Source organism: Nanorana parkeri, unplaced genomic scaffold (genome assembly GCF_000935625.1).
Source record: "Nanorana parkeri isolate BGI_ZX_2015 unplaced genomic scaffold, ASM93562v1 scaffold1970, whole genome shotgun sequence".
Taxonomy (NCBI): Eukaryota; Metazoa; Chordata; class Amphibia; order Anura; family Dicroglossidae; genus Nanorana; species Nanorana parkeri.
In genome coordinates, this window is record NW_017308238.1 from 226,001 (window position 1) to 248,654 (window position 22,654).

The following is a 22,654-nucleotide window of genomic DNA, read 5'->3' on the forward strand; positions in this document are numbered from 1 at the left end:
AGAGGGGACTTGGGAGACTGAATGAGAAACAGATGGACATTCTACAGGCTGAAAAGCAGCTTCCAAGCATCTACACAGCCACTCTTCTCCCCCTGGCTGCTCAGAGCGATCGAGGATTCGGCGCAATAGGTCCTCCATCCTGCTCGTTTGACAGCTTGATGAATAACGGACATCTGTTGCGCAGATCCTCTGAGCAGACAGGAGGAAAAATACGTTATTAGCTCGAACCACAACAGAAAAGCAAAACAGGAGCTTAACAGAACAATTATTTATGTATTACTTTATTAATAACATACAATGGGTTGAATTTATCAACACTGGAGCAGACAACATCTGTAAAAGTTGCCTATGGCAACCAATCCGCTTCTCTCTTCAGTTCGTTCAGTTAGTCTTTGCTGATTGGTTGCCATGCACAGCTGCTCCAGATTGTGCTAAACTCCCCTCAATTTGTTTTGTGGGCCGCTGCAAATCTATGACAAGCGCAGCGAATTGCTGTTTTCATTCCTTCCTCCCATCCTTCCTGTACAGTCCGTAAACTCCACACATTTCCTGTCCTTTCTACCTTCACTCTCATTACGTCACGATACTCAAGCATGTGACATCCATCCCCCCCTCCCTGTTCTATTCCAGGAAACGTCACGTACATGCCGTCCAGAAACAAACCACTCCCCCTTCCACTATTTGATCGTCATGGAAGGTGGGGCTTCCGGCAGACACTATATATAGACGGCAGACCAGTTTGCGCCATTTTTTTTTACACTTACAACAGATAAAGAAAGAAGAGATTGTGTGTATCCAGATGACCAGGCATGGCTTATAGCGCTTCACCAGAAGAGGCACCGCCGTTCTTACCAATGCTCTGTATGCTGTACAAGAGGAAAGTTAGGAGAGCTCGTGTTACCGACCTCGGCTATCACCGCGTTATTGACGAACCCCCCACCCAGGAGAGTAGCACTAACTTCTGCTGGAGCGCCTTTGTCACAGGCTGACATCTGCTGGAAGTCCCGACAGGTATGTGATTGAACCATATGGGGCTGAGGGGCTATAAGACTCAGCATGCTGGCAGATACTCATCCACTAGGTGGCAGCAGAGTGACGGCTCATATATCATTTCTTGTACAGCACAGCAGATATCTGCCATCACTATGGACATACATGACCTTTCCCTGTGATCATACAACCATTGACACTATGGACATACATGACCTTTCCCTGTGATCATACAACCATTGACACTATGGACATACATGACCTTTCCCTGTGATCATACAACCATTGACACTATGGACATACATGACTTTTCCCTGTGATCATACAACCATTGACACTATGGACATACATGACTTTTCCCTGTGATCATACAACCATTGACACTATGGACATACATGACCATTCCCTGTAATCATAGACCTGGACCATTGTCCCTGACACACGTGAGGATGTATTTTAGTGGTGGATGTGATGACACTGACACAGTTGTCAGTAGAGGTGAGTTGCGATGATTAATGTGAATACACAGCCAGATCTATATTTAGTTTTGGATTGAGTAGGTTTTAGCCCTACTTGGTTATTTTGCTGTCTGTGTACCATCAAGGACATTCCCCTTCACTTCCTGTCCCAGAGACACAACAGGAAGGAAGATTAGAGGAAATCTGTCAGTGAGTGCAGTTGTCCGCATTGGAAGATTCTCCATTTACCTCTTGTTCTAGGGACAACTCTTAAAACATTGGATTCCCCTCTTTCCTGGTGTCAGTGGTCACCAGTACAAATTGAGGGGTGAATCTCCCCGATGGGGACACAGAAACCGCTAAAAACTATATAAAAGAAAAATGTTTTGCCCTTTCAATCATAGTTGGCAACCAGCGAGGGTTGTGGGATTCTTTAGGACAATCTTTGTAGTGTAGTTTGGGTCTCACTGATCATACACCTTGTGATTTAGAAGAGGCCCATGTACTACATGGTTACTAAAGGAGGTTGTACAATGTGTCTGGGGGCAACATTTCAGGGTGTTTGTAGGCACAGGTCATGGTCTGCTACAATCATTGCGTACACCTGTACTGTCCAGAATGCCATGATGTCAGTGTGTGAATTGGTCTTGTCTCTGTGATGGGTAGAACATTTTGAATGGGCTCCTGTGTGAATTTATCATGAATCCTGATTTGTGGAAGTTCCTGCCTTGCTGGTGTCCCTCCCTCACCATATGGCAATTGGTGTTCCATAGTCCATGGATGCTGAATGCTTCTATTCCTCTGATGTCATGTGGCAGACCTGCTGAGGGAGGTTGATGAAGCCGAATGGACTCTGAATTCATCACTACATGTGATGAGTAATCTCTTCTAGTAAAACTCCTCCTTGGTGTATCAGTGTTAACAAAGCAGATGTGGATTTTAAAGGCTCTATAAATATAACATTTGTTGGATTGTTTGAAGCAACAACTGACTTTGGGGTGATGCAACGCTGTTATTTTGAGGCACAATCTAGCCGGCTTTTTCCGTTCTGTCCATATACAAGTTGGATGTCTTCTAGCCAGTTGAGGTTATTTTCTAGAACATATTGCAGCAGTGCTCCTGGTTGTGAGCAGGACATGTGATAAATGGTGAGTTTGTGATCTTCTCTGAGCTCCTTTGGTATCGGAGGCACTTGTTTGTGCTGGGAGATTGTTCTGCTTGTTGGGACATCTTTCTAAACGTGGGTCCAGTTCAGTTCTTTCACTCTAATACATCACCAGGTGCCATTGTTGAGAAGCTACCTTTGCAAGTCTGTAGCCACCCATAGAATTCTGCAATGTTCTGTGGTATTGGCCTCTTTCGTATCATATGACTCACTTTATCCGAGTCCCACAAGGTTATTTCTCTGTGTGACATTTAATCTAGAAAAGGGGACTTGGTAACAATCATTTTCTTTATTGTAGACTTGAATATTTTCACTACATATATGCCTGTCAGTGAATTCTGAATGATCTCAAGTTTCAAACTGATGTCATGGACACAACACAAGCCCTTGTTTTGCTAGACGTTTCCCCTAGTTTCAAAATCCAGCTTTTTGTGTGCCTATAGACTCCTAAACAAGCCGGAACAAATGACAGCTCATTCCCTCCAAGCAGCTGGTGTTTGTTAAATCTATGGCGGTGGTTTGTTTACTAGTTATGTAAATAGTTGTATAACCAGTTAGGTATTATTGGAATTACTATTATGGAATAATGTATGTAAGCCTTGGCTGCTTTATTACTAGTCCATCACTGGTGACCTAACACTTGTATTATAAATTCCAAACACTTGGCAAAAACCATACTGATCACCTGGGTGGATAGTTTCTGTGTATAAAAAAAAATGGTGTGGTAAAGCAGAGACTTTGCAGCTGGTTTTCATTATTACCATCTAAGTTTTGTTTTTTTGTGTCCTAACAGGGCATCGGTGAACAAAATGAGTCTCAGCTACCTCTGTTTTGGCTCATACTGGAGGAATCTTACGTCTCCAATGACTCACTGGCATAGAGGAACTGCTGTCCAGGTTGACCTTATGAAAGTCCATCCAGAAATGCAGGTCATCGCTGGTGAGCTGGGAACAGACATAGTGATGTTGACGATGGCTGCCAGAATTACACAGTCGATTTTCACTGTGGCCAGAAATCTCCTGCATAGAAGGCCTTTGAGTTGGAAGAGTAAAGCTTTCCAAGCTGTGCTGTGGATGTGCTGGAATATCATAGACTTTTTCTTAGCTGTGGAATTGAGGAACGTGTTTGTTTACAAGAACGTGCCAAAACATTCAACACCTTATCATACAGAACAGTCTATGAACACCATCTCTATAAAGTGTTGCTGGGGCTGTGAAACGGAGCTAAGCAAACAGAATATGGTTCCAGAAAAGGAGCTGCCCAGTCCTAGAATGGAGGATCTTCAGGACAATGCTTACATGGAAGAGGTTTTTGACCACAAAGTGTTCCCTGACATGGATATCATGGTGAGCAAAGAGACACTTCTACCATCCTGTACAAACCCCTTTATTTTGTCAATGATCTGTGTACCATCAGAGGATGGGGAGTCTTCGCTCCCATCCGAAGAGTCTGATCTTAGTGAGTTTGAATCTGATGGCGAATCTGACGATCACTCACCTCCATGCGAAGAGTCCAGTCTCAGCGAGTCTGAGTGTGGAGATGAAGAGCCTGAACATGATTCTTCCCATGAAGATACCTCAGTGGACAGTGGCATGCAAGAATTATGGACTCTGAAGTCCAAGGAAGACATGGATAACAGTGAAGAAAGTGACTGGTCGGAAGAAGAGGACGATTCATGGGATGCAGAAAGTGATTCAGACTACAGTAGGGATGATGACTTGTGGGATTCATTCTGTCGGACTGATGACCCATATAATCCACTTTCTTTTGCCATGCCCACAAGAAGCCCTAACCAACAGGTGAAGAAAGAGGTACTCGCCACCAGTTCTGAGCAGCCTCAGATCAATGTAAAATGTTGTCCTTACATTGCAGAGGATGGAGAATGTGAAACTTTACATTGTACTATGCAGTCACAGGCCAAGAAGCCACAAAACTGTGCCAGCCAGAAGGATGAACCTCAGTTCTTAGAAGAATTAAAGCAAACTGGAAACCCAGGGGTTAAGAAGGTAAATATGCAGATCTAGGATTAATATGGTGCTGGGTATGTTTGACCAATTAGTCTTTGTCTTGGATAAATGATAACATAAGGGTATTGGTTTTGTATAGTTCATACATCCAAATCACACTGGTTCCAATCAGTCAAGTTATTAGGCTACAATAACTAGCTATATTTAATACTTTAAGTGATGCTGTGGGCGATGTTGCCATTTTTTACCAGTTTAAATGAAATCCAGGCTAGTTTTGTGTTTAATGGAGATTTTCTTCATCTCTACTATTAATGTATTGCATTGTTGAAAAAAAACAAAGTTGTTTTAAAGTATCATGTTAGAATAAAATGTGAGCTGTAATTGCCAGTTTGTGTTTAGGTCGGTCACACTTAATGTCCTTGCTTCAGTATTTTGATGGTGACCTAGAACAAGTGGGCATATCAGGCGTACTTACACTGTGCTGCTGTGTGCTTGTTTTAGGTCAGTGACTCGCCAAGTATCAAATCAGATACAAGGATAATGGTCCCAGATTCTAAACCCTCATAATTCTATATTTTTCCCTTTTTTATAGAGTTTAGCTCTAATCTGATGATCATATTGCTTTGATACATAAGCAACTTGATGTCTCTTCTAATAGTGTGTGTGAGACTACTGACTTAATTATCTTACCACATTATTCTTGGCAAGAGCTGGTCATCCCCCTGACTCTTGGGTCAAACTCTGCACAGTTCTATATTGAGCCCCTAAGCGTGCACATCTGAGGATCATTTCCGAATACCATCATGAAAATAGCTTAGGTTCCCCTTTGACCACACATCTGGAAACGTCTCCTCTTAGAGCAGGCTAAAATTGCACACCATTGCATAAGGTCTCTTGAGGGTGCTGATGCCACCTTCTGAAACTGTCAGAAACTGTCAGGTGATCTGTGGGAGTACAACCCTCACTGAGAATGGGAAGTCTGGGAGAAGCCTGACTCAGCCATAGCAACCAGTGTCATCACTTCATGCAATCCTTTTGTAATGTTACTGGAACCGCCTTTAATTGCCACCTTGCTAATTTGAGACTATATGTTTTTTGATTGGCAATGATTTTATAAGTGATATTCATGCAAGACTAGCTTTGCCTCTTTTCTACAGATTTACATCATTAGATGTTTGTCATTAGGCAATGTGAGCAACCAGTGACAATTCTTAGCAGTATAAATTCTCCCACCAGAAATCCTAAATGAGTCTAAATATACTCTAATGCTGGGCACACACCTTACAACCATCGCAAGACTTTTGTCTTGCGATGGTTGTAAGGTAATTAAAAAAAAACATACGATCTGCCCATCTTGGACAGGCAGATGGTACTCTCGATGATCGCAAACCCCCCCCCCCTGCTGAGGGGCGGGCTTCCGATGACCGCAATGGTAAACGGGCAGTGTGCGCTTGCGTACACCGGCCCGTGCTGCATTTATCTTGCGAACATGCCACACACCCGCCGACGATTGTACGATTCTCGGCAAGTTTTCGAACATGTTCATAACATAAAAGTCGTGCGACCTTACAGTAGCAGAGACTTAATCCTCCTGTCCCATCGCACTCCTGACCGGACAAAAACCCAAATCCAACTGGGTGGGTGCGATGGTGACAACAGATGCCTCCGTGAAATGAAGATAGATGAAAGTAGTCACTCGCACTCCATGATATTAAAGTCAATGCTGTTTATTGACTGAGATAACACACATCTACTTAGTAAAGGAGATGTGTGTTCTCAGTCAATAAACAGCATTGACTTTAATATCATGGAGTGCGAGTGACTACTTTCATCTACTTACAGTAGCAGAGGTCGCACGCCTTCCACACACCTTGCGATAATCGTACGATGGGCACCTTAACACTGAAAGCTGACATTTGTATATTATTGGAAATGTAGATGCTAGGAGCAACAACTTTGATTCCATTTTACTGAACTGATATCACAGAAACAGTAATGTGATGGGCACCTCTCTGCTTAATTCCCAAGTACATCTTGCTTTTGGTCACCATGTTGCAGTAGAAACTGTAGATAGACTGCACTATATATACGCTGGACTGCATTTGATCATTAGAATAATGCATTTTACAATTTCTTCCAGGTGCGTTTCTCATCCAATGTCACTGTACATCGTATGGTTACATGGAGCTACCATTACCGAATGGCTCGCAAAGGACCGTGGGAAGAGTATGCACGAGATCGAAGCCGCTTCCAGAAACGTATTGCTGAGACTGAGGCTGCCATTAGCTTCTGCCTAGAACCTGGTCACAGGGAGAAGATCTGGGCTGCATGTCGTTGTAAAGAAAACTGAAATCTTAGAACAGTACCAGCACTCCTGCCTAGGCTCTAGTACACAGCAGCTGCGACTCTGTACTTCTGCATTGAACCAGACTACTCTTGCACTCTTCTGACAGTGTTTATTTATTGTATTTATTTCATGCACTACATTTCTAGTTATTTCATCGGATTTGGGTAATTTGCTATGATGCTTAGTCTGACTGATCTTTTGTATGAGCCATACCTATGTGCCAATAACTTGCATGGCTATTAAAGGGAATTTTGATTGTTAGGTTCAGTCTCCAGTCACTGCATTTCAGGCTTGATGGGATACTGCAGAAAAACCTATGCAGAGTTTAGAAGTTGTGTTTTTTTTTTTTGTTTTTTTAATGCTATAGTACTTGGGGGCAGTGGGTAACTGCAGGATTATTGAATTACTACCTCATTTGGCTTTTTTTTTTTCTCAACTTTTAGCAAATACTGACACTCTTGAAAGAAGCATTTGCTTATCATGTCACTTTTCTATTAGGACGCTTTCACAACATTTGGGCTATAAACACCTTAATGCACAAAATCTGACAGGCTCTATTTTCAAGTTACACACAATGTTCACTTATGTCGGGATAAAGTTAAGATTGAGTTACACCCCACATATAAAATGCATTACCATAATGCACATAACCACACGTGTTATGGTATTAAAGAGCCCTTGGTGTTGAAGATCAAATGAATGACCTGTGCATACTATGCTATCTAAAAATATAATGACACTTCTAGTTAAAACAATTGCTTCTACCGGTCGGGGGGGGGAGGAATGCTTTATACTTGTACAAACTTGATTTTGTATTCTCAATTTTGGTAGCTTTTATTTGTGAATAAACATTTTATTTTGTATTTTTCCTTGTGTATAAACCTTTATTTTGTAATGTACTAAAGTTCTTATTAGAAACTGTGTGCCTGATACTGTGGTTCGGAAGAATGTCGCCAGCACACCGAAGATCCTTTTTTAGAATCACAAAATGCTCGTTTTATTGAACACATTGTAAAAATGGTAAACACTTTCGGGACCTCGCAGGGTCCCTTCATCAGGCTTCAACATCGATGTTAACGCCTGATGAAGGGACGCTGCGAGGTCCCGAAAGCTCTTGTTTCCAGTTTGACAATTTGTTCAATAAAATGAGCATTTGGTGATTCTAAAAGGCTCTTTGGTGTGCTGGTGACATTCTGCACAATCATCCTCTGCATCCACCAGCAATCATTACAAACACCCCATCGCTTGGGAATTACGGTAAGGAGTGAAAGAAGAACTTATCCAGATACTGTGCTTCTTGACGCCATCTCAATATTGACATAAAACAATCTGAGAATTTATCCAACTTCAAGTAGTAGTAGAAGTCCAAACTACCAAAAACTGAAGGGAAACCCAAAATCTGTTTTAAAAACTTTAGTTTTGATGAGAGTATGGAATGTTTTTAGGCTATGTTCACACTATGTCCAGACCAGTGTGTTTTTGCTGCCTTTTTCTTTTTTAAGCTTAAAATGGGCTTTCAGGTGCAGTCAAGTGCGTTTGTATGCATTTCCATGTGTTGTAGTGCATTTTAGACCAGAGAAAATGAGACCAGCTTTATTTTATTTTTTTGCCTGGACCGGAACAGTCTGTGCTGGTGTGAACAAAGCCCAGAAATACCAAAGGGCTACATTGGGATGCTTTTTTTTGGTCCGGGAACAAACTGTTCTGGACATTGTGTGAACAAGCCCTAAATCCTTGTCAGTTTTTTCCTTTCTGTATTGTTTGGATGGGAAATCTCCCTTCACTTCCTGTCCCAAAGACTAAGTAAAATCACTCCAGGTAAGGGGAAATCCCCCCTTTAGACAGCTGTTTACTTGAAAGCTTTTCTTATATTACCTGAGAATGTTAGGCTTTTCCAGTCACCTCTTGTTGCGGTGATGACTACTAGTTGATATGAAGGCAAATCTCAGCAGGGACACACAAGGAAATTAAAACCTGACTAATTCTTACCCTTCGTAGTCGTGAGTGGCTAGCACACTGGGCCACCCGGTGTGACCTCTCCCCCAATATGAAAATTGGTAACAAAAAAAAGAGGGGTGTCTGAGAGGTGTTACACCACAGCTTTAAATTTTTGTATAAAATTAATTATATTATACATTACATACATACACAAAAGGACAAACAATAGTTAATTGAAAAAAGTCCTACAAAAGATTCATTGGATCAGGAGCATATACCCATAAAACATCCTGTACATAACAGTTATAGATCAAGTAAATATTCGTTTTTAGATCAGTGTGTTCAATCCCTAAGTGTTTCGCAGCTTTGCTTCATCAGGGGATTATACACTGATCTATTAAAAAAATTTGTTCAATCAGTACATGTCAACAGTATATTGCATATATCAATAGCATAGAGTGTATAGAGAGATGTGTTTCGGCAGCCAGATCAAACAGGGAAAACCCACCACCACTGTCACACACCCGGCACTCACCACCAACTGGGAGTAGCTGGATACGGGTGGAGTTCCCTGTCCGGAGTGTGGATGGAGAACAGATTCCTCCAATCTTAGTACTCCGCCCAGATCTGATATGGGGACCTCGGGGCCACAATAGGAGGGATTTCAGGTTTTGGCAAGAGGGCAGGATTGCCAATGATAGTCTTATCTGTAATGTTGTGGTTCAACTTCCATAGACCTGTTTTTACATATGATTGTTTTCATTTAGTGTTGTACATAAGATACAAAAACCATAGTCCAAAATCCTGTGTCCATATATACACCTCTATGTGCCGCCATCCTTTTTGACATGTTCCATAAATTATAAATAAATAAAAAGCTCACTCCCTTTAGCCAGTTAGGTATCTTTATTTATCCTCTGTTTGATCTGGCTGCCGAAACACCTCTCTATGCTATGTAATTGATATATGCAATATACTGTTGACATGTACTGATTGAACACACAGTTTTTTAATAGATCAGTTTATAATCCCCTGATGAAGCAAAGCTGCGAAACGCGTAGGAATTGAACGCACTGATCGTAAAACAAATATTTACTTGCTCTATAACTGTTATGTACAGAATGCTTTATGGGTATATGCTCCTGATAGAATGAATCTATTTTAGGACTTTTATTTCAATTAACTATTGTTTGTCCTTTTGTGTGTGTATATATATATATATGTTATGGTACATGTATAATAAAAATTAATTTTATACAAAAATTTGAAGCTGTGGTGTAATACCTCTCAGAAACCCCTATCTCTTTTTTTTTTGTTACTAATGATTCTTACCCTTCCTACTCTGCAAAAACATTTTTCAGCATTAGATACACCCTTACCTAGTGCCGACATTGCTTACTGGTGACCTAGATGCTTCCCATTGGCCAACAAAGATATCAATCGACAGAGTTCTCAGAGGGTCCGGAATCCTTCCAGCAATGCCCCAAGTAGCAGCATCGGTTGGTGGGCCAAGTCTCCAGGAGAGGTGCTACAGAGGATCACATGACAGTGGACTCCAGCAAGTACATATAGGGTTTTTAAAAAAGCTAATGGGTATGGACAGGTAGAGTTTTTGCCTGCAGAAGGGCTTTAAATGGAAATTGACTCCCGAAAATGCTACCTGGCTGTTATATTCAGGCTATAGTGTGTTACAAAGGACTTAAATGAAACCCTATGTGATGTCGGAGACTTTTTTTTTTAAGCCCATTTGAAGATTTAGCAAAACATTGATTTGAACTGAAGTTATATAAAAACTACAGTATTTAAATGTTTTGCTGGAATATTCCCCAAAACAGCCCCAATGCTAGTCCAAAAGACTTTTCCACAGTCAGCAGCGAAGGACCATGCTTATCTGCATAAACAGTTGTATAACTTGCCCTCCACTGAGTTCAGAGTGAGAGTTAATGCAATCAGCAGGGAATATGAACTCTACTCATTACATATCTCAGACCGTTGGGGGTGGTGTTTGGACCGCTATCCAGCATGGGTAGCAATCATAGCTTCCTCCATAGATATAGTGAGGGAGTGTTGCCACTCTAAACCAAAGGTTGGGGGGAGGAGGAAAACTAACAGTCACCACTTCTAAGCTAAAAACAGGAAGTGGGTTGAATAATGCTGAACCTTAGACTTGTTATAAGGGCATGTTATGGCACTGCAGATGAGAGCTCCAGGTTAAAAGTGAATAGTTCAACTACTGTTTAAAATCTTTTAATGGGCTTTTGATTTTTCTTTTTTTGGGGGGGGCTGGAGTTCATAGTTAAAGAGTGTCTAAACCCAGGTTTTAAAAACAAGTTTAAAGTCAAAGGTACAGCATCACACTCATGCAGCTACTGTATAATTATGAAGCATCAATATATTTATGGCTGTACATTTAACCCCCCCCAAAAAAAACAGACTTTTCAGTAAGTCTACTTCCCCGTAGTGTTCGAGGACAGTATAAGAGGCTCCTTCCACCCCGACAGGAAACACATTGTCAGGTGAAAAAGCAGTTTCTCTTACATCCTACTCAGTATAACAAAACCTAAGTATGAAAAACAGAATACATGGTAGGGTGGGAACCCTGCTGTCATGGTAGACTGAGCTGTCTTTTGGTATTTAAAAACCACTGTTTTCTTTATTTTTTACTATATTAAAGGAAAAAAGACCAAACATTTTGGAAAAAAAAACTTGTTTCCCTTACTCCACACATTATGTAATATGTTTTATAGCAAACAGTACAAACACCCCGAAAATTACCAATTTTTGGAAAGTAGACACCACCTGGGGGTTTTATGTTTCGCCCACATTTTTAAATAAAGAAACATGCTGGTATTGAGGTGGAGCTTGGTAATGATGCACTAGCTCTAGAGTGAAAAGTTAAAAAACAATCCCACATTCTAATTAAATCTGCTGCTAGCTACCCTTCATTCATTAAATCCTTCATTGATAAAATCCTCCTCCCTCCCCTTCCTCTGTTGTGAGAGAGGAATGGGAGGTCTTTCAAATGCGATTGGCCATCACAAGATACAGTCAGTGTACCCATCGCACTCAGAGCTGCTGTTCCAAAAATGGAGGGTGGGTGCAGCAGGTGGCTTGCGACAAAATATCAGTAAAGGATGGACACCGGCACTCCAAAGCAAGTTCAGTACGTGTTTATTAACGTACTAGTTGCGAATAGAACACTCTAAACAACGTTTTGGGGGTCTCACAGGATCCCCTTCATCAGGCAAACAAGTGGCCACTTGTTTGCCTGATGAAGGGGATCCTGTGAGACACCAATGTCACTGTACATCATATGGTTACATGGAGCTACCATTACCGAATGGCTCGCAAAGGACCGTGGGAAGAGTATGCACGAGATCGAAGCCGCTTCCAGAAACGTATTGCTGAGACTGAGGCTGCCATTAGCTTCTGCCTAGAACCTGGTCACAGGGAGAAGATCTGGGCTGCATGTCGTTGTAAAGAAAACTGAAATCTTAGAACAGTACCAGCACTCCTGCCTAGGCTCTAGACAAGTTCAGTACGTGTTTATTAACGTACTAGTTGCGAATAGAACACTCTAAACAACGTTTTGGGGGTCTCACAGGATCCCCTTCATCAGGCAAACAAGTGGCCACTTGTTTGCCTGATGAAGGGGATCCTGTGAGACACCAATGTCACTGTACATCATATGGTTACATGGAGCTACCATTACCGAATGGCTCGCAAAGGACCGTGGGAAGAGTATGCACGAGATCGAAGCCGCTTCCAGAAACGTATTGCTGAGACTGAGGCTGCCATTAGCTTCTGCCTAGAACCTGGTCACAGGGAGAAGATCTGGGCTGCATGTCGTTGTAAAGAAAACTGAAATCTTAGAACAGTACCAGCACTCCTGCCTAGGCTCTAGTACACAGCAGCTGCGACTCTGTACTTCTGCATTGAACCAGACTACTCTTGCACTCTTCTGACAGTGTTTATTTATTGTATTTATTTCATGCACTACATTTCTAGTTATTTCATCGGATTTGGGTAATTTGCTATGATGCTTAGTCTGACTGATCTTTTGTATGAGCCATACCTATGTGCCAATAACTTGCATGGCTATTAAAGGGAATTTTGATTGTTAGGTTCAGTCTCCTGTCACTGCATTTCAGGCTTGATGGGATACTGTAGAAAAACCTATGCAGAGTTTAGAAGTTGTGTTTTTTTTAATGCTATAGTACTTGGGGGCAGAGGGTAACTGCAGGACTATTGAATTACTACCTCATTTGGCTTTTTTTTTCCCTCAACTTTTAGCAAATACTGACACTCTTGAAAGAAGCATTTGCTTATCATGTCACTTTTCTATTAGGACGCTTTCACAACATTTGGGCTATAAACACCTTAATGCACAAAATCTGACAGGCTCTATTTTCAAGTTACACACAGAATGTTCACTTATGTCGGGATAAAGTTAAGATTGTTTACACCCCACATATAAAATGCATTACCATAACGCACATTACCACACGTGTTATGGTATTAAAGAGCCCTTGGTGTTGAAGATCAAATGAATGACCTGTGCATACTATGCTATCTAAAAATATAATGACACTTCTAGTTAAAACAATTGCTTCTACCGGTCGGGGGGGGGAGGAATGCTTTATACTTGTACAAACTTGATTTTGTATTCTCAATTTTGGTAGCTTTTATTTGTGAATAAACATTTTATTTTGTATTTTTCCTTGTGTATAAACCTTTATTTTGTAATGTACTAAAGTTCTTATTAAAACTGTGTGCCTGGGGGGGCGTGGCGAGCTGCCGAGGAAGATGGCCGCAGTCTGACGGAGCTCCGCATCACCCAATCCCTAGAGAGCTATCCATAGCGAACATAAGCACCCTGAACGGCACCGGAATAGTGGCCCTTCAACCCTGACACCAGGTACCTTGCGTGGGGGGTATGAGGAGGCAGAGCAAGCGGCAGAAAGACGCTCGACGGCTTCAGATGATGAGACGCGGACAGCCCAAGATGGCGGCCACACGAGGCACACCAGAGCACTCAGCTTCCTCGCTCCTGCTTCCAGATACACAGGACTCCTCGTCCCTGGACAGTCTCCCCATGACACAGGGGGATGACCTGGATGATTCTAGAGACGCAAGCCTCCTACAAAAGATCCACGCCATGCTGCATAAGGAGCTGACAGCAACCTCTAACACACTTACTGAAACCCTGACTAAAGAGATCAGAGAAATAGGGGTGCGTACAGACCTATTGGAGAAAAAGATGGATGATGTCTTATCTGTGGTTGAATCTCATGAGCAGGATCTGGACTCAGTCAATACTGACCTGATAGCCATTATGGATAAGGTGGAAGACATGGAGAACAGGGCCCGCCGCGGCAATCTCCGTTTCCGTGGGCTACCAGAATCAGTGATAGATTTACAATCCACAATTACTGCATTACTGCAGGAGCTTATCCCATCTACTCCAATTGATCGCCTGGAGTTTGACCGTATCCACAGAGCGCTCACCCCTAAACGGCCGGATGGCCCTCCAAGGGACATAATTGTGAAATTTACCTTTTACCGCACAAAAGAAGCTGTACTGCAGGCTACAAGAAACAAGAGGGACCTTTGCTTCCAAGGAAATATCTACATAAAAGATTTCCCACATTCTATTGCGCCAACTTCTCCGAAAAAAAGAGAGGCGTATTGATTGCACTCAGGAAAGACCTTCCTTTCGTGTGTGATAGGCAAATTTCAGACCCTACTGGACGGTATGTACTACTGATAGCTACGCTATAGGATGTTGACATAACGATAGTCTCCTATTATTGCCCTAATACTCACCAACTTAGATTTCTCTCCCATTTGTTAAAAGTTGTCGCCCATCATAGCAAAGGTATCCTTGTCTTAGCTGGGGATACTAACCTAGTCCTCTATCCAGTTACTGACAAAACCAAATCTGCCACAGCCGCTACTCCCTCGCCATTACCACTGCAGAACTCCAACTTCCTCGCCTTACTGAATGACCACTCCCTGGTAGACGTATGGAAGGAATTAAACCCAACATCCAAAGATTATACATTCTTTTCCAACCCCCACCAATCATTTTGCAGGATAGATCATGTGTTCACGCTACAACTCAATCTCCCTGCCTTCATTTCCGCACGCATCAAGTCAGTGCCTTGGTCAGACCTAATGCAGTACGGTTTCGCTTGGAAGCGGCTAGACCAATGCGGTATCTATGGTGTGTGAATGACGGTATGCTGTCCACTGAGGCGCTCTTACAGCAGATTGAGTCCCATGCCAGACAATTTTTCTCCTTGAACGATGGCTTGAACAAGTAAAGTCCAAACTACCAAAAACTTCAGTTTTGATGAGAGTATGGAATGTTTTTAGGCTATGTTCACACCATGTCCAGACCAGTGTGTTTTTGCTGCCTTTTTTTTTTAGCTGAAGGTGCAGTCCAGGGCATTTGTATGAATTTTGTATGCATTTCTATGTGTTCTAGTGCATTTTAGACCAGAGAAAATGAGACCAGCTTTATTTATTTTTTGTCTGGACCGGAACAGTCTGTGCTGGTGTGAACAAAGCCCAGAAATACCAAAGGGCTACATTGGGATGCTTTTTTTGGTCCGGGAACAAACTGTTCTAGACATGGTGTGAACAAGCCCTAAATCCTCATCAGTTTTTTCCTTTCTGTATTGTTTGGATGGGAAATCTCCCTTCACTTCCTGTCCCAAAGATCAAAACAAGTGATCACTTGTTTGCCTGATGAAGGGGATCCTGTGAGACCCCCAAAACGTTGTTTAGAGTGTTCTATTCGCAACTAGTACGTTAATAAACATGTACTGAACTTGATTTGGAGTGCGGGTGGCCATCATTTACTGATATTTCGTCGGAAGCCACCCGCTGACACCTGCTGCACCCACCCTCCATTTTTGGAACAGCAGCTCTGAGTGCGATGGGTACACGTACTACTACTTGTAGTGATCACTTGTTTTCCTGATGAAGGGGATCCTGTGAGACCCAGAAACGTTGCTTAGAGTGTTCTATTTGCAACTAGTACGTTAATAAACACGTACTGAACTTGCTTTGGAGTGCCGGTGTCCATCCTTTACTTGCCATCACAAGAAACACAACCACACCGATTGACTATCTGCTTTTTATCTGTGATCTGTGTTGTCTATTGACATCACGATCACAGGAAATGTGAGCATGCCTGGTGTGCACACAAGTAGTAGACAGGGCGCCATTTTTAAGTGTCGATTCAGAAATATATATTTACTACACAGTAAATGGTACAGATGGTTTCAAAATTATATTTATTAGGTGAAAAAGAAATTTTTAAAATACATCTGAAATAAAAACATTTCCATAATATTTGTTTCCTGGACATATGGATGGACTGCAATTCTCAGTTGCCCAGACTTCCCAGTGCCTGAAACTTACTGCTAGCATCTGATTCTGCTCTGGCTATTCTCAACAGACCCTCTGCCACACATTATACAGACGTATTTCTAACAGAGCTAGCAGCAGGGGTGCAGGTAAGGCAAATCCAGGCAGCATATGGTGCTTCCTCTGCAGTGAACTGATTACTTGTCTGGGTACAGGTTTGTTTTCAATGTCATTGTATCAGCAAGCTGTGACAAGGCCCAACATCACTGCAGGTAAAATCTGATTATCGTCACCTAGGCCAGAGAGGAATCATGTCAACTTACTACATAGGCAGGACAGGATCAGCTTTTAGTTATAATTACCTCTGTTTTACCTGGAATTCACCCATCTGCTTGTTACGTCTGGAGTGGAAGGATGCAGTGCCATGCTGATTCTCAAACAGCTCCTTAGGCTTATGATACACAGGCCGTTTGTAGTAACTGAACTGCATTACTAAAACTACTAGCCATTAATCTCTAAAAAGTAGAGACTTATGGCTAATCATTGAACCCTTACACAAGTAGCATGCAGTAGTAATAATTTCACAAAGATGGAGCATAATGTGATCACGTAGGATCAATCACTACTACAGGTGTACTTGTGTAACTTACATCATAGGGAACAATTTGCAGTGATCAATCAATACTGTTAGCGGTTTCTACCATTTTCAGCAGGAACTCCTCAAAGATGCATGTTTAGCATAAGCCTTAGTTTGTACTAAAAGTAGAACCTACTGCAGGTGAAATTCCATATCTCACATGTATCTCCAATTTCTGGTAACATCTGGTAGTGCAATGTAATGTACAATGCAATGGCACTCTGTAAGAAACACTGCATCTAAAGGGTCAAAGGGAATCCACTGAGCACTATAAAAGTGCAGTCTACCAGTTACAAAAAGTGGCTGAGGGGTGTGTCACTGCATGATAAGGACAATTGTAATAAAAAGGTATTTATCTAAACTGTTAATCTCCTTTAACAACCAGGTCTACCTACCGAAATCAGACACCAAATTTGGGTACTGCTTCACTAATTGCTCCTTTCATTCAGGCACTGGCAGTGTCAAACATGGTTTTCACTCAAGTAAATTGTCAATAAAGCTAACAAAAAAACAAAAGGTTGATATTTCTATGGGTGCCAGGTGCAGTTACAGCCAGACAGAACATTATACATTTGCTAAGGAAGATGCTACGGACACCAATTTTTGACACAGAGTAATTGAATTTCATGATCATTCCAAACTGCATGAACAACATCCCAGTGGAAGGTCAGAGCTAAATAAAAACAGCCCAGATGATAACAGAAGGTATGTTTCTGGGGTAAAACCTGCCCAATTCCCCACAGTTTTTTTTGTATTATTATTTGTAAGTTTGTTTTTTGAAAACAAGAAGCCTAATTCCCAATGTGAGAGATTTTCCCAGAGGGTGATTGCACATCCCTTGACTGATCTTCAAAGGGGATACATAGGGGAGAAGCTAAGATAGAGGTCACCACTACTTGCTTCCCTGATGCATTCTCCATCCTGGGGGTCTCTGGACTCTTATTGCTGGTCTTGTTGTACATGCACCTCCTGGGCAGTCTCAACTGCTTTTACGCCTGGCTGTGGTGCTTCTCCTGGTGGTGCTGGGTGAGTTTCTGAGCCTTGCTGTGCTTCTGGATTAACTGTAAAACAGATTGCTTAATGTCAGTAATGTCTGGTATCTAACATTTCCTAACGACAACAGGAGGTAGTAAGAGATTTACAAAAGTAGCATATCAACATCAGGCTAATAAACAGTGTATTGTTATAGGTTTGCATTCTTACTAGTCCTAACCACTTGAATCCCCCTCCTTTTAAACAATTGCTGGGAGAGCATCTATTAATTTCAGTACACTTTGAAAACCGCACTGTGGGTCCCAGAGTGGTTTCAGGTTGAAACTGCTGCTGGTCAGTGGCAGCGTGCAAACCGCAATAAGTCCAGGAGCTGAAACGATCACAAGCATGCTATAGAAGCCGATGTACACTCTATGCTTCCACATAGTGTTATCAGGAGTGTATTATTATTATTATTATTATAAAATACAGGATTTATATAGCGCCAATAGTTAATCTAGGAGTTAATATTTCCCCCTCATACGCCACACTTTATACCAATAACTATATACCTTTAATCAGACATCTTAAAACTCTGATGAACACCTGGGTACACCATAAACTATCTTGGTTTGGGAGGGTTGCAGCGGTCAAGATGACCATACTTCCCAAACTACTGTATTTTTTAGAGTGTTGCCGATAGCAGTCCCGTCCTTTATCATACGAACCTTCCAAAGAAACATCTTAACCTTCATATGGCATCCACTACGCCCAAGGGTTCCAAGGTCCACCCTCTATAAACATAAACGAGAAGGGGGCATAGGTCTACCGAACATCCTTCTATACTATCAAGCTTCCCAATTGCTCCCCCTCATTACTATCAACCGAACAACTAATGCTCCACTTTGGACCTTGTTAGAAATCCCCAACTGCTTCCCCATCCCTCTACATGCACTCCCCTGGTTGCCGGCAGTAGATAGGCCCCGCTCGCTCAGCCCTCTTATGAACCATACCCTGAAAGTGTGGGACTCATTGAAATATTCTTCCAGCCTGATATCGCCAACTCTACCCCTTCTGCCCATATCTTCCCAACCATTATTTATCCCAGCATTTGTCAACCCTACTCTGTTTAAGTGGTGGACCGATAATGGCTTCACGAGACTGTACGACTTTTATTGTTCCTCTAATCTACTCACCTGGTCGTACCTTAAAACGCACAAACAGATCCCTGATGCAGAACGGTTTAGATTTATTCAGCTCCAACACTGGGTATCCACTATGCAAGCGCGCAGACACTTAAATAACCCAATTACCACCTTCGAGCACATCTGCCTCTATGCACCTGGAGGACCTAGACAGGTGTCAATCCTATATACTATTCTGAACTCTTTGCCTCGTACCGACTTTCACTCCTACGCTAGCCAATGGACCGCAGACCTGGGTCTCCGCTGGTCTGATGAGGAGTGGAGGGCGGTATGGGTAAACATTTCCAAGTGCTCCAATAATGTGACAAACTCTGAGGTTGCCTATAAAGTAATGTTTCGTTCGTACCTAGTCCCCACTCGGCTAGGTAGAATGTTTCCATCCACATCTACAAATTGCTTCCGAGGATGTTCGACCCCAGGAGACATACTCCACACTTGGTGGTCGTGCCCCTTTGCAACCCGGTTTTGGACCAGAATATTCCGTCTACTCTCGACTCTATTTGATAGGACCATCGCTAAAAACCCGACACAGGCGCTGCTTCATGCTTCAGTGCCCGAATTGTCTAAATCCCAGCGTGCACTGGCACACCAAATTTTTATCGCTGCCAAACTAACCCTAGCGGGACACTGGAAAAAACAATTTATCCTTTACCGGGAGTTTACGCATAGACTAGATAATATTCTCATAAATGAACGGTTGTCGAGTGTACTTAATGATACGCATTCCAAATTTCTCAGCATCTGGGAACCTTGGCTAAAACATAACCACCCCGATCTAGATATCAATACCCTCAGCCTCCTGTGATATGGTCAAATGAGTTGAGGGGGGACCATATACGGAAGCAACTGGTCAAGACCTGTGGATATGTGGAACAATCCCGAAACTATTCACCGAGGAAGACCGACCGATGGACCCCTTCCCTGATTCCCTTCCTTCTTTCCCCTCCCCCTTTTTCATTTTTACTTAATGCCGCAATGATATTTGTACATCGTATTTGCACTGACATTTATGGAATTCATTATACTGCCTTTGTGGCCTATTGTGGCCGGTGAATACTATGTAAACTGTTGATTGTTTCATTTTTGAAAACCCAATAAACACTTGGTTATAAAAGAAAGGCACCTCCCTCAAATTACTTTTTTTTCAGGTTGTGATGCCTGTGGTAGTTTTGTACATCCTATTTATCAATTTTTTTCACCCAAGATTTATACAACTTTCACCCAAAAATCTCAATTTTTTTCACATAAGATGAAAGTTGTATAATTCTTGGGTGAAAACATTGATAAAAAGACCCCTCGTCTATTTTTTTTAACCTTGGAATTTACTTAATTTATTTTATTTAGGCTAAATTTATGAAATCTGTATAAATCTGGATAAAGTTCTCAAGTAACCCTATATAAATTGTAGTCCATCATTTTCACTAGATGGCAGTCCTAGCACAGTAAAACATTCAGATGATCTTAAATATACATAGAGGACATCTAAACAGAGGATCTAAAACAGGGGTAAGCAATCTCGGCACTCCAGTGTGGTGACATTACATCATGCCTCTGTCTCTGGGAGACATGTCTGTGGCTGTCAATCTTGCAATGCCTCATGGAACTTGTAGTTCCCCCAACAGCTGGAATGCCCAAGTTGCTTACCCCTGATCTAAAATATTGAAACATTTATCTGCATATTGCACTTCTTCAGCAGTTTCAAGGTCCTAACTGCCCATTAGAGGGAAACAATTGGTAAAAATCTGCCCCTTCAAACATTTCCTCCCGTGATCCAATCTGTTGGGTTCATATATTTGTTGGCTTATTTGAGTTATTACCATAGTAAAAAACAAATTCTATTTCCAGGAATCGTTTTTGTTTCTCTCTCCTAAAACATGAAAAAAACATAGGCACATAAGGTGGCAGCTTTCACTATGAGAGAAACTGAGACATACAGATAAAAGAGAGCACAGAAACCCATGGCCTCAGTAAACTTTTAGGACAACAACGAGAAAGGATAATAACTAGGACAGCACCATCTGGAGGAGATTAAACCCTCATTCAGAGTGACGAATAAGAGCAGACAGTTTGCTGCATTCAGAGGTGGCCAAATGCTGCATCTGGATGCAGCTGCAGTCTGTTCTATGAATGCATTCAAACTGGCCCAATAGCTGTGGCCAGAAATGGTGTACCAACACTGTCCCTGGACACATACTGTCTGCATCCAGGGTCAGTCAGAAGTTAAATTTGCATATAACTGCTTGGATGAACGGTTACATGCAAACAGCAGCAGTGGCGGCCCTTGATTTGTACAGATTAACAGTTTGACAGCAGCCACTTCTGGCCACAGCTGTTTGCACTCACTGTGTACATGCAGTGTAATGCTCTGCCAAAAAGGATCACTGGAGTCTTACTAGTGGCCACAGATGAATGTGCTCTAAGAGCTGACAAAAAACAGCATAGCCGAAATCAAAAGTTCAAAGCCTACAACCAGGTGTAAGATATAAAAAAAATGCTTAAAGGAGAACTATGGGGTTAAGGCTTTTCCCCATAGTTCTCCTTAGGGTAACGGGAGGACACAAACTAGCATCCTCCCGTAACCCAAGGCTCAGTATACTGCGAGCTATAGCTCGCTGTATACTGAGAGGCCGCAGCTGAAGCGGATCCCGACAATTGTGCTGGGATCCGCCCAGCTGCGTGACTGACAGCTGGCTCTGCCTATCTAGAGGCAGAGGCAGCTGTACCCGCCCCCTCCCCCGTCCGTTCCGCCAGTCAGCGCTGGCGGATCGGGGAGGGGGGAATCCAGCCCCTCCCCTGTCACGGCAGAGAGCCGTGACAGGATCGAGATGTGAGCGAACGCCGGTATGTGTTCGCTCACCTCCCGATCTACTGAGCCGACCTGTGACAGTCTCATTGTCACAGGTCGGCTAGAACTATGAGATGAGTGAAAAGCATTCACCTCATAGTTCTCCTTTAAGCAGAGCTTACTTAAAACTACATGGAACATAGGAAATTGATGCTGATGTGTAAATAGAGGGACAAAACATCCTTAGTATATTCTAGTTCAAATGCAATGTAATAATGTAATATCGCAATATGGCCACTAGATTGAGCTGAGGAGCATAGAATATATATATAGTGCATATACTGTGTAAATCTCTCTCTCTCTCTCTCTCCAGATTTCATTGGCTATTCAATTAAACTAAAATCAAACAGGAGATTTGGGTCAGAAAAATGGACACTGTCCTTCCTTATTGGGGCTGCCCCTACACCCTACAACAAAATGTAAGGGCAGAGTACCCATTGAAGATAGAAATAGCTTATCTTCTACTCTGCTTTCTGTAGACACAGATAAGGACAGGTATATGCACAGTGATGACTTCACTGTCAAGTGCATTCATCACATTTTTGTTCCCAAAGTAGAGCCACACACTGGGCTGCAGCTTGAAAACCAGGTCTCTGTTAACCATTATGCTAAACTTACACATGGCAAATTCCTATCAACATCTTTCTATTGCAAAGATAATCAAATCGATCAAAGTAACCAATCGACATCCCTGCCATATCAATAAACTGTTAGAAGGGGGCGTGGCCGGGATGTGAGACTGAGCAGACGTGT

The 22,654-nt window shown here is 42.2% G+C and overlaps 1 protein-coding gene across 1 annotated transcript; it reads left to right on the forward strand.

Annotated features, from left to right (window-relative positions):
* The first annotated feature begins 743 nt into the window (after positions 1–743).
* On the forward strand, positions 744–12,357 carry LOC108800248 (protein phosphatase 1 regulatory subunit 15B-like). The gene is made up of 4 exons (XM_018572214.1): positions 744–1,011; positions 3,407–4,619; positions 6,721–6,928; positions 12,156–12,357. The coding sequence occupies exons 2-4, from the start codon at positions 3,423–3,425 to the stop codon at positions 12,353–12,355; spliced, it is 1,605 nt and encodes a 534-aa protein (XP_018427716.1). The 5' UTR covers positions 744–1,011; positions 3,407–3,422; the 3' UTR covers positions 12,356–12,357.
* The last annotated feature ends 10,297 nt before the right edge of the window (positions 12,358–22,654 follow it).